Here is a 13,639-nt window from a genome sequence, read left to right as displayed (position 1 = left end):
ACCTTTTGGATTTTTTTCTGTTGGTGCAACTCCAAAGTTTTGATTCCCTCTTGTTGTAGATATTATTAACTTGTGCAGTGCACCTCATGTTGCTGGCGAGATGTGTACTGTGTACACAGTCAAATGAGGACGTTAATGGCTGAGAGGATTAAAAGGTGACATGGTTGAAAGACACATTGCAGCCCCCTCAGCTAAAATAAATGCAAGTGTAAATGCTGCTCCTTCTGCCAGACAGAATACTGGTGGCACATGATGTGAAATTAATGCCAGCTTTCTGTATGCAATCCTTGTTGTGGTGGACTGCTGCAGTAAGTGCATCAAACTGCCATCTCTCCCTCAGCTCCACTCGGGGCAAATACAAACTAATGTCCTCGCTTATACACAACTTACTTTCAGACACACTCTGATGGCCTCGATTTATGTAATTCCCCAAACACTTCTGTGATTAAGTAAGAGCCCCTTTGTGCCTCAACTTCTGCCCACACAGTTTGACTAGCAAAAGCAGATTCAAATACACTTGAGCCGTATGTCCGTGACGACAATAAATCATACAAACCGGGTTTAAGTCTGTGAAGTGGAAAGTATTTCGTCTTCTTCCAGTAATCGTAAAAGTAATTGACTTTCAGGCATTTGCTATCTCTAAAACTCAAATATAGTGTGTATATATATATATATGTGTGTGTGTGTATGTATATATATGTGTGTGTGTGTGTGTGTGTGTGTGTGCGTGTGTGTATGTGTGTGCGTGCGTGCGTGCGTGCGTGCAGGTAGGTGTACCTACCTACCTACCTACCTACCTACCTACCTACCTACCTACCTACCTACCTACCTACCTACCTACCTACCTACCTACCTACCTACCTACCTACCTACCTACCTACCTACCTACCTACCTACCTACCTACCTACCTACCTACCTACCAAAAAAAAAGGAAAATCAACCATGCGCCAATTGTTGTGTTTGTGGGAGCTCAAAATCTTTACATGTGTGGTTTTCTCCAACTGATCGATGACTGTAAAGCTCTACTACTCTATCCTGTTGCATATTTTCCCCACTTCTAAACTGTGCCTTAATGTCATCTGCAGCAGTACAAGATTTATTGATGTATTGATGCACCAAAGGCATCTACGTAGATGGCAGATCCTTCCGTCAGCCTTAGAGTGTATCATAATGTCTATGAATTCATACAACTGCTGAAACAATAATCTAATATAATAAGAATATTAGTGCATACATTATCCAAACATGTAGGCATTCAACAGGGTGGCTGCTGGCTCTAGATTTTGTCCTTTGAGTCTGCTAGCCTGTTAATAGAAGCTGTATTTTTAGTCTTGTTCTGTGACTTGCCTGGAGCGACTGTCAGTTGGAAGACCTGTAAAAAGTTTGTTTTGTGGTGTGGTGTGTTCTGATAATGCTCTGTGACCTCTTTGTGGCACAGCTGTCATAAATGTGATGTCGTGGTGTGAGTGCTACTCCACGGATGTGCTTTGCACTTTTAATGACATGCTTGGAGAGTTTTCCTGTCCTGAGTGTTTATAAACTGTTTCTCTGTGGAAATTGCTGAAATGTTTGGGTGTATGCTGAGTTATCTCACTGTGCTAACAATTAAAGTTGATCCTCCCTGATGATATCCTGGGTGTTGTGGGTCTATGTAAGGTTATCACTAATTGGGAAGTACCGAGGAGTTTGAAGTCACTCTCGCCTGACTCCCATTGATGGCAAGGGGTGCAATCTGTTTTTCCTCTGCCTTAGGTCGATAATGATTTCTTTAGTCTAGTCTGCATTTAGAGACTATATTCATGGCAAAAGGACACCAGCTGAGTCATGGGTATTCAAGAGAGAGCTAAGCACATAGCTTAAGGGGGTTCCCGTGCTCACTGTCCTTTTGCCTGAGCTAAGATTCTGGTGCCAACTCTGACTTTTGGAGATCTCTGTGAGAAAATCCAGCACTCATTTGCAGTGGAGAGATGTCAGTCAGAGGATAAGCAGCTCCACAGCCCGTCTGCTTGGGATGACCGTGCCGAAGGCTGAGTTGTAGTCAATAAACAGCATTCCAACATACTGTATTGTGCTTTATGTATGAGGGCTGCATGGATAATGATTGTCACAGGTCCAGCACTGTTTTCTGTATGCATGTTGTGACTAATTTCCCAAAGCACTTAGTCACAACTGTTCTGAGTGCAGTGGGGGGAGGTGGGTATTCGGACAATTTATTTTTTCCTCTCTTGGGGTGTGGCACTTTGGTGAGTATTTGAAAGAGGTGGGCACAGACCAATGAACAAATGTTATCCAAGAGGGACAGGTTAAATATGTTTGTGTGTAAAGGATCTGATCATGTAGTTTGAAATCAGGAATCTCCTTTGGCTGGCAAAGATCACAAACAACATAATACTCATCAAGTGCAATGGATTTTACAAATTGGACACATCCTTCACTTTACATTATACTTAGTCCAGTACGACTTTTTTCTTTGTTGGAATTAAGATGTGATGGTGGTTCATTGGGAGAATATTTTTAAATGTGCATCACCGTCCACACACCATCTGTAATAGCACATGCGCCACCTTTGTTACCTGAGGCATGCTGTGCACTCTCAGCAGTAGACTGAGAGGGTCGCTGACTTTAATGCACTGTTAGTGATCCAATTTTGAATAAAAATCCAAGCACAGCATCCCTGATTTCATACTGAGGTGTTTCCTTGGCTCTCAGCTCATCCATATTATTGTTGAGTGACCACACATTGGCTAGCAGCAAACTAGGTAGTGTGGTCAGGTAACTGTAGCCCTTACATTGGGATATGTCTGCTGACAGCTACTTTGTAATATTTTGCTTGGTTCTTCAGCAGGATACTAGTTTTGGTTGCAGGAGTTCCGGGCACAGCAGAAAGCTAAAGTTCAGGAAGTCCAAAGAAAGCTTATAGTGCACTTTTCCAATATCCAGAAGCACTTCTATATCATAAGTTATCTTGAAGTACTAGTACCAAAATATAGATGGACATAATAGATGAAAAACCAGAACAAAGGTTCATGAAAATATGTTCCTCCTATATCATATCTTTATGTTAACATGTTTAGAGATTTTTACACTAGGATACCTTGTTAAACTGCTTGGGAAGGATGAACTATTAGTTATTATATATATATTATTAATACAACTCAGCAAGCGTTTGTGCAGTACATTATGCTGTGGTTGGTCAATGGAACGAACAGTGCAAGTATTTACAAGGCAGCTTAAAGACTAATATAAAGGCAATGGTAAGGTATTGCAAAGCCAGTTGATAGTCATTTGGAGTGGATTGGACCAAGAATAAGTTTTTATTTAGTGACATGTTTCCAGGATTGCCAGTGTACATTATATGGTCAGCTGCAGTGGCACTCTACTTGAAAGCGCAATCACTTCAAAACGATCGCTTTAACTATGTGACCTTGAAGGAGCACACCAGTGTAGGTGGTGTTCCTACCCAACCGAGTAAAAGCCCCTAAGGCCACCGTGTAGCTCAAGCAAGCCAATGTGACAGCATTTTTTGTGTAAAGCAGCACACACTCTTTGTGTAAGGCTGAAATATGCCTTAAAATCAAGATGTTGAACTCTATTAATTGATCATTACAAATTTAAGAGTAACTGTTCAAATTAAATTATTGATTTATAATGTATGAATGATGACATCACGGTGGAAAACTGGTTAGCACGTCCGCCTCAAGGACCTGAGGTGCAGGGTTGAATTTTGGCTCCGGCCATCCTGTTTGGAGTTTGCCTGTTCTCCCTGTGTGTGCGTGGACTTCCTCCGGACACTCCGGAGTGGGAGGGCGCGCCAATCTTGTCAGACAAAGCTCTCTGGTTACATACACACACCATTTATTTGACGTTAAACCACACGTGTAATTAGATGCCCTCGAGTGACGTGTGGAAACTTTTTTTTTGTCTCAGAAAGTTCTTTGGGACACCAAAATGGGAAAGTGGAAATTAAAATTTTGAATAATTTTAGGAGAACTGACGTAACACAGTTCCAGAACATTCAGAGATATTCTCCTCTTTTATAAAGATTTTATCCTCGTTTGGGTTATGTATAAATTTGCCCCAATCCCAGCTGTCTTTGGTCACACGCGCTTTCAATTTCGTGTGTTTAAGAGGCATGTTTTTGGGGTGTATGTGGGTTATTTAAGTTGCTCAGTAAATGTAAGCAGAGTGTTCTAAACTATGCAAGGCTTTAAAGTAGATAGAGAGACAGTCTAACAAGAGAAGCGATTGGCCCTGAATCAGAATTAGGTGCTTCGACCTGCAGTGAAAAGTAAAAATAGCCCATGACAGGCTGCTCTCGTTGTATTATGAAAGGAACTTTTAGAAACTCCACCCATTATCTTACTGTATTTTTGTGCTTTCTAGCCCTGCATCAGATTGTGTCGAGCATATTTTGCAGGCATTTATGCCATGCCTGCATTAGGCAAGCCGCCTCTTTGAACCACTATTTTATCAATCACTCAAAAGACTACAGAAAACATTGAAGGAGATTTCTGTCAAAGATGGACTTGGTCATCTACAGTTGGACTTGAAATTATGAGATGTCCTTTGATGGGAACATCTGCAATGGAATAGGAAGAACAATTCTCTGTTAACTTGTGACTGGACGGACTACTACACCCCTACTCAAATGTGCTCTTTCACTTTTGCTTGTCCTCCTTTTGCACATTGGAAGCTCTTTTATGTATGCTGACTGACAGAGTTATTAGTTTTTCGTCAGATCACACAAAAAGAAGCCCAAGTAATACTTGAAATGTACTGCAGTTACAAAACCAGAAGTGTCAAGACCTTTCAGAAACACTTTGTTCCTCACACCATTCTGATTAATATTTCTAAAGTGTAACTTTTGCAAATGCACTCGTCAATCCTCTAGCACTTTAACACTTCAGTCCAGATTTTATTTATGTTTTCAGTGTGGCTCATGAACCAATAAAAAACAAAAAGCTTTCGTGGCGTCAAATTGTGAGCAAATCCTCTCAGCTAAATCCAGACCTAAACTGGTTCTGTCATTTAGGAAATATCACCTGAGTTTATTTTGTTGAATTATGAACATGTCGCAAGGGTGGCTCTAGATTTCACCAGGGAAAGAAATTCTCAAGTGAGTTGATTAATGAAGAATCTATAGCTCTTCCCCAGAAGGTAGATGGATTAATTGTCATGCTTGCACAAAAAATTCCGCTGTGCCATACAAGCCTTTATCTCCATCACAAGTGCAAGAAAGATGATTTGTTCCTTTCTTTTTGACAGATTAATCAAGTGTGTCCCTAATAAAACAAAGACTGCCCTCTACCCTTATTGATCAGAAAGAATGGAGTGGGCATGCTCCTTTTGAGCATCACTATATTTATTTTCATCTCATCAAACTATGATTTCTGCCCTTTTTATCTTTCTGCTCTGGAGGCTATCGATCAGATAATGTTCCCCATCTTCAAATTTGATCATATTATAATTGTGTTCATGGATTGCACCCTTTTAATCGGCTGTACAGTGTTGCCTCAGATCAGATAAATTAACATATAATTGTTTTTTATAAGATAAATGGAATTAATTACCATTGGCTAGTGACCAGTCCAGGGTTAGGGTTAGCGTTAGATTATAAAGCAGCTTTAACAACATGATAAAAAAGAATACATAAATGAATAACATTTATCTCCAGGTTGGACTCATGCCTTTGGCCTGTCTGAGTGCAGTTTGCATGGCTTTTCGACGAGTGCTCCAGTTTCCTTCCAACATTCTACAAACATGCATGGTAGTTCAAATAAAAACTCCAAATCGCCCATAGGTATGGATATGCGCCCGAGCGGCTGTTTGTCTACACTAGTCCATAAATGATGCGCCTTTGACTTGGGACCCTTCCAGGATGTAGTTCTACTCTTGCCTAAAGCCAGCAGGACTTGGCTTCTGCTCTTCCACAGCCTGAATGAGGACCAACACTATATATAGAAAGTGGAAGAATGAATCAACAATTTATAAAGCAGAAATTTGATGTATTTAAGTGTTTGTGTATCTTTATATCAATGTAATTGTTTTGCAATTCAGCAGATTACTATAGGCCAGTGCTTATTTTCTGCAGGAAGAATAAAATATTTCGCTCTTATCGATTTTAGTAAACTTAAACTGTTCTCAAGAAGGATTTCCAAGTAATCACGCCCTATAGTATTTAATTTTTACTCTCTCGGTCCTTTTTCTTGCTTTTAATGTTAGATGTGATTGTTGCTGGGAGGCATAGAGGGCCTCTTGTGACGCAGACTCTCTGCTCCCAAGGGGTGGGAAACAAGCAGTCTCAGCTCGGTTAAAAATGGACCTAACATGCATTAGCCTAGATGGGCTTTTAATGGCTATACATATGTATCAAGATTCTATACCTGCGTCTACAAGGAGAAGATGAAGGGGTCTGCGTGGGTGGCTCCATTTTGTAGAGAGCAGCAACTTGGATGAGAGAGATCATTTTGCAGTTAGATATGTTGAATGCGACTGTGGATTTTTGTCCAAATTCATCATTTTTATTTGGGCATTTCATTGTAATTAATATTAGTAGTAGGAATATTACTGGTGTTTTGAGAAGATATCTGAAGATTGTGTTGTCGTTGTTGCGAATGACTTTCATGAAAGCTGAAATTGTGCTCAAAATGTTGCATTTTCAAATCAGCTTCATAGGTAGACTGATTTTGTGGGATCATGTATGAAACACAATTAACTCCAATGACCATAAAGCTAAAATATATTTGAATTTGCTGGAAGATAAGTTTTTGATTTTTACTTTTCTATAGTAAATATTGTTGTTTCATATGCAAATGTTCTGTTGTAAATTATATTTGCATGTTTTGCATTTCATATATTTAAGTTCATAAAATGCAACACAATTTTTGTTGAGTCAGGTCTGGCAGCTGTTTTTATCTATATTTTAGGTGTGGAGTCCAAAATTATAAGTATATGTGTCTGTATCTAAATAAAACACTCAGATGGAATACTCATAAGCTTTGAAGAGTAAAAAAAACACAAAGTCCTTCTGTGCTAGCTTTGTGTTTGCAGATATTGATAGTACTAAAATTGTGGAAGCTGTACACACCTCTCACCACATTCTCAGTTGTAATTCATGCTAACACCCAACCCTGGCGGAGCTGGATCATGAGATATTTGTATCAAATTAAATATGAGTGATTTATGACCCCTTCCAAAATGGATTAAAACAACAATGGTTAATCCTTTAATTGGCTTCATCTGCTTCCAGCTCATTTCTGACTTAACTACCATAAAGCTTCAAATGCTGTTTATTAATGATTTGGAAGCATTTCCTTGGAACATCTTCAAACCAGACACCGTGTTCATTTACATAAACACTGTAGAGTGGCTCAGCAGCTGGTGTAAACTGTAAGAAGAAAAATGAGCTCAAGTCCTTTTAAAGTAAGTAGAGTAAATGTCCTGTCAATTCAAAAACAATGCTTTCATCTCATAAACTTGAAAAATTATGCTTTTATGTGAGGACAGTGAGATTGAAACATGAATAATTTTAAATCAATTCATGGCAATCTGTCTTCGCCGGCTCACATATTTGCTACAAATATCAGAAAAACAATATCAATGCATCTTTTAAACGTCAATGAGGTCTGTAAAAGGGCTCTAATTAGATGCTTCCTCACTTTTTTAATGGACTTAATTGTGATGATGAAGTGTGTTGGAAGCCAAGGTAACAAATGAACAAATGAAAGATTTGGATTAATCAGTGCAAAGGAGAAGGCAGCGACATTATCGTGATTGATGTGATGGCTGTGTGTATGACAGCAGCAGACATGCATGGAACCGCAATAGACGTTTGATTAATATCATGCATTCTCAGGCGAGGGTTAAATAAGAAATTTAAGATGGTTGTATCATTTCTCATTGGTTTCCCTTCTATCTATGCCCTCAGGTTGAGCACAGGTGTCAGTTGAAGCATTATTTAACCTAAAAAGAACATTTAGACGTGTCTTGAGGATCTTTGCTAAAAGAGCTTTTGTGTTTTATATGTTTGCCCAAAGTTAGTAAATGTACTTTTTCAGTAATTTGTAATTAGACCTTCCGTTTGGATGTGTTTTCTCTCAGAATGTCGAGACATCTTGTTGCCAATGATGCTGCGTGAGCTGAGCAGAACTTTGGTCACCATGGCGGACGGGCCTCATGATGAGAGGAGAAAGAGTCTAGAGTTGCTCAACAACATTCTGGAGGTCCTGAGCAAAGACAATGTGGTGAGCCACCTACACAAACACTGCAAACATATAATTTGATGAGATCCAGCACCCGGGCGACAAAGTTGTCAAAGTCATTATGTTGTATTGTCCTGTAACTTGATTTTTAACACCTTCACAATGTTAGTGATCCCGCATGTGACTTAAGAGAAAAATGTGTGTATGCATTGCTCTTAGAGTGTATACTGTGTACTGTATTGAGATGACGTGCACTATTCTGATGTCGACACCGACCATTTTTAGTCTCCTTCCCCAAAACAGAGTCTGTGGCTTCGTCGAAGTCAAGCGCACACATCAGGATTTACAAACACGATATATGCTGCTTTTGGGTAAAATGTTAATTCAAACCAAAAATGCAGGTAAAATCAGATGAATCTCTAAAATTGAATGCCCGTGTCCACCTATTGAATGATTTAGTACACTTCTAAATCTAAGAGGGACAAGAAATATTTGGTCCATGAATTGATCAGTAAATAAGCTTCTCCAATTACGATTTAAAATTTCCTCTTCATGATGCTTCTCTCATTTTGAGACCAAAACGACACCTAACAACTGATCAAACTGGATGTTCTCAGAAGGAAGTAGCCACTGAGGTTAGAGTAAAAATGTACAATAGCACTACAGACTGGAATAGTCACAGAAAAACATTCAAGGGACATTCTTGAACACCTGTTAACTTCACCTATAGTTTATAGTCCATTTTTGGGTCTTGACATTTCACCTGAAAGAGTTATTGTTGGAGAAGAACATTTAAAATGTTTTACAATCAACCCTTTGAGTGCCAAAGTAGCAAAACTGCACCTTTTGGATTACAGTGACATCAAAACTGAGTATTTTATTTGAACACTCTGATGCCTAAAGGGTTAAGTCAATCAACCCCAATAATTTTCTTAATACAATCGGGATGAAAATCACTCTTACCACACCTAACGCCACAGAAGCCTATAATTGGTCATGATAATATTTTAAAGACATACAATAATCTGGCCTTTGCTGACTTTAATTGGGAAGGCAATTCAGACTCAAACAAAATTGTGTGATCATCAGAATGTTTGTGCGTAAAAGGAATAAAAAGTTTATGTTCATAGTTGGAGAGGTGGTCGTTTAGTCGGTTATCAGGTTCACACCAATATGACAACTGATTAACCCTATACTTTTTTGTAGAGAGTTTATGTGTCCACCAAGAAAGACACCATTAACGAACACACACATATGAAGGTGGATTTTATTTTCACATTTGGATGGTAACATTTGCTTGAAATTGAAGTCACTGCATGAGCACCCGGAACTAGCAAAACACTTCTTGTCCTTGGTTCGTCAGCATCATTAGCTCAGTTTAACCTCACCGCTCAGCAATGCATCCGAGGACTTTCTGTCCTTAATCATCGCGTCACTCAGTGCAGCAGAGCCCATTAGAATTATATGTTTTGCGGCAACCTCATACACATTGCATCGTTTATTTTTAATTGCTCTGGTGATTTTTTGACTACCTGTCGAGTCTTTCAAGAAGGAAAGGTTTTGCTTCTCCAGTTCTATTCATGTGCATTGCACTAATGAAGCAAACATACACTGAAGGGGAAGAAAAGACATGTAATTAATGGTGATGAGGATTTTTATTGGCTTGAGGGTAAAGTGAAAGTGGAGGGTGGCACAGTGTGAAAATGTACAAATTCACTCATATTTGTTTACTATAAAAGCTACAACTCATGGTTTTCATTAATTTTGGGGAAGGTCAAAATGAAAAACAGTGCCGTTAAGCAGCAAACTTTTATTGGCCCCTTGATTAGAACACCTATTCCATATCGTACAATAAAAGATGTATAAACATATTGTTTTGAAACACAAACTCCAATTCCTTTGAAATTGGGCCGTGTATAAAACAGATTGCAGCTGTTCTTTGAAAAGTGGTCTCAACCTGTTAAAATATTTGCAGGCCTATTTGTTCATTGAAGGACGGCCATCATTCTGAACATCTAAGCCTTTTGGGGATGCTCCTTTTACACCCAGTTATGAAACTCACGTGTTGAATATTCCAAACTGGTGTTTTTCCATTCCTCAAATTTACCAGTTGTTCAAATTTGCTAATTGTTGAAAATGATTTTCAAATCCTTGCATTCTGTTTGTATTTACATTTTCTACAATGTCCAACTTCATTGACATTGGGGTTTGTTCATGCTAATGTGTTTATCATAGAGTGTGCATCCTGCTGTGTTTTGGCCTCTTTTGTCTCACTAACCAAAGAGGTAGAAGCAAGACTCATTAAGAAGTGTCTCAGTTCTACAAATAATTTGTTGAATGAACACGTTTCTGTAGTTTTTGACCAACAGTGTGCATTATCTTTGTTAAGGCGGTATGATCCCAAGCGTGTGTTGGTATTAAAAATCCGCACTACAATGTGTGCCGGGAAAAAAAAAGAATTAATATAATCAGTCAAGCAAATAATTGTTTGTTGTTCTTCAATGTTTACTTTGGTGCTCCTTGTTGGAATTACTAAATCCTTGGTCTCCAGCTGTATATTAGTTCTGGACTGTTAAACAAGGACGAGATGACACGATAAACAATAATTCTTGCTCTTGTTTGAAGCAATTATTCATGACAGATAATTGGTTGGTTTAACTTAATCCTTAGATTAAGACAGCAGAGTGCAATCAAATCAAAGGCACATCCATGTTCGGATTGATGTTGTTGTTTTTCCTCGAATACTTGTGTTTTTAAAAGCACCAAGTTGCTGTTTGTTTCCACTCATCCATTTTCTGTGCCTCATCCATTTTCTTACCCTGTTTTGGTTTATTAGCATAATAACCATGGCAACCAGGAGGAAAAGGCAAAGAGGCGATGGGAGTGATGTTGCTTCGGAACCCCTTATGTTGCACCCCTGCGTCGTTCTTTTTTTCCCCCCCTCCCCTCTCCGCCTCTGTGGGTGGTGCGTGTATAAGATGCTTTGCCAACCCACAGAGAGATCAAGAGTGAGTGAGATATATTGATAGAAGGAATGAAATTCACTGCTTGATGTATGTGTGTGTGGGGGGGGGGGGGGGGCGGGGGGGGGGGGGGGGTGTTATGAGCAACCTTTTAAGAAAAAGGACCATTTCCATATTTCGTTGTTGTGTCTTGCTTTAAACTTTGCAAGATAGCATCTGTTATTTTGGGACCTTGGCACTTGTTTCTGTTTGGTCCTCCCTCCAGTTTTTCAGCATGGCTGATCAGCAAAGGCACAGATTATGACAACATGGTTTTATAAAAATCATACATGCTTAGAAATGTTGAATTTCTCCACTTGTGAAACGACCAATGGATTATTTGATCACATATTTGCACTTTTTAAATGAAGACAAAAGTTGTCTTAATTCCTGCAAATGCAAAATTACCTCACAGCCGATGAACTATTCTTTGAAGTTTCCTTGAGTTTGTTTTTAAAAGATGAATCATTTCTATCATCGTATCACTCATTTTTTTTTCCTTCGATGCAATGATGTTGCCTTTTAAGCAATGCCTCGAGCAGTACCAAGAGGAAAAGGCAAACTTTGCCCCAGTTCTTCCAATTTCATACTTCAGTATTTAAATAACATTTCAGTTTCAGGTTTGGGAATGACACTTCAGGAATGTAGAATGTGAATTTGAAAGCCTTGAATAGGCCTCAACCTCTTTCAAATAAGAAAAGTATCCTCAAAGGAATCAAAAAAGAAGAAATTTGTTTTTCACACACATGCATGCATCCAATGAGACACACGCGCACGCACACACACACACACACACACACACACACACACACACACACACACACACACACACACGCACACGCACACGCACACGCACACGCACACACACGCAGACGCACTCACACACACACAAACACGCGCGTGCACATGCACACATTCTGTAGAAAAGTCCACTTGAAAAATGATGTTAAATTTCACTGAGGCTCATTTTCTGTATGGTGAAGACTATCATGTTTTTAATTGACCTTTGAGAACTTTGTGTGGCTGCATTTTTATTATTTTGCAAAATTTTAATGTGCACCTGAGCTCCTTGTTTCTTGTTTATCCTCTTCTGCTTTTGTACTTTCTTTTGCCTGGCTCTTTTCTCAGGGGGAAACATTTCAGCACGTCCAAGACATTGTGGTTTCTTTGCTGGGAATTATCAACCAGACAGTCATCACAATGGGCAGAGAACACGCGCTAATTGTAAGTACCGTATATGCTACAATGTACAAATTAAGTGTAATACTTATTGATTAGATACCCTTCAGTAATCTAATGGTATTCAGTACAAGAGCTATATAAAAATATACATTTCACAAAGATTATAATGCACAATTTTGATCGACACTGTGGCAGAAGTGTTATTTCTTTTACCACTGGACAAGGTGGCTTAGACAGTGGATTTGTCAAAATTCATTTTCCAGAATTTGATTAGTGAGTGTTTTTTAGGACTAAATGTGCACTCATCAATGGCATCTGATTTCCTGGAAAAATGTTTAGGCCAATTAAGTATCAAAGCAATGACAAACCCTGTTTGGAGCCATGTTGGGCATTTAGGGCCGCTTCATGTAATCCCTGTGATGTTACACACACTGTTCATTTCAGACTGGTTCACCGGTCTATTGTGCTATAATCATGCCGGATGGCTTAGTCAAGATTTCCCATAGTTTAGATATCGCAACTACTGTCAGGTTTCATGTTCTTCCTTGAGCAAAGGAGGAGAGGGGAATAGACATTACCAGTTCAATGACAATGCAGCCTGCCCGTAAACCTCCTGTGTGACTTCTATGACAACTCTACTTTTGTAAAACATAATCCATTATCACCAAATACGTACATGTGCTCAAATGTAGGCATGTGGTAATCCTTTAAAAATCTTAGAATGAGACTCGTAATATTTTGGATGATAGTCACGTCAAAAGGGTTGCCTCATTAATATACATATGCATATTAACGCTTCCTGAATAGAGCACGGTCTTGTGAACTCACTTAATACAGTCTTCCTAAGAACGTACACAGGAATGTAAACGTAAATGGAACATAATGATAGCTTGATAACGATACAATAACAATATTACTCTTCGTTCAGTGACGACTCCTTGCGAATATAGTAGTTTATACTAGTTATATTGCTTGTCTACATGGATTGTTGCACAGTCTGTCTTGACTGTAAACCTCATCTGAAAGTGGCATCAAACAAGCCACTATGAAGCCTATTTTCTTAAGACTTATTGTGCTGAACTTCTTTTTGTTGTCAAGTGAGCTAAATTGAGTTCACTGCCCAAGTCAGGGTCACTTGTGTCTCAAAGCACCACTTCATTTTATTGTGTTTGTAGTTTGCAGTGGTGCACAACAGTTTGGTGCCACTGCAAACTACAAACACAATAAAAATGGTGCCTTTCTGAAAGTTTCAA

The 13,639-nt window shown here is 39.0% G+C and overlaps 1 protein-coding gene across 3 annotated transcripts in view; it reads left to right on the top strand.

Moving 5' to 3' along the window:
* dock2-like (dedicator of cytokinesis protein 2) overlaps positions 1 to 13,639 on the top strand; it is a 103,447-nt gene that overhangs the window by 43,755 nt on the left and 46,053 nt on the right. For all 3 annotated transcript variants that reach the window (XM_049754647.2, XM_049754657.2, XM_049754665.2), the window contains 2 exons: positions 8,102 to 8,244; positions 12,333 to 12,428. In XM_049754647.2, the coding sequence (XP_049610604.1) occupies positions 8,102 to 8,244; positions 12,333 to 12,428 (239 nt within the window). The remainder of the gene's footprint in view (positions 1 to 8,101; positions 8,245 to 12,332; positions 12,429 to 13,639) is intronic.

Source organism: Syngnathus scovelli, chromosome 1, assembly GCF_024217435.2.
Source record: "Syngnathus scovelli strain Florida chromosome 1, RoL_Ssco_1.2, whole genome shotgun sequence".
Lineage (NCBI taxonomy): Eukaryota > Metazoa > Chordata > Actinopteri > Syngnathiformes > Syngnathidae > Syngnathus > Syngnathus scovelli.
The sequence above is the reverse complement of the archived record's forward strand: the minus strand, read 5'-3'. Positions and strand labels throughout refer to the sequence as shown.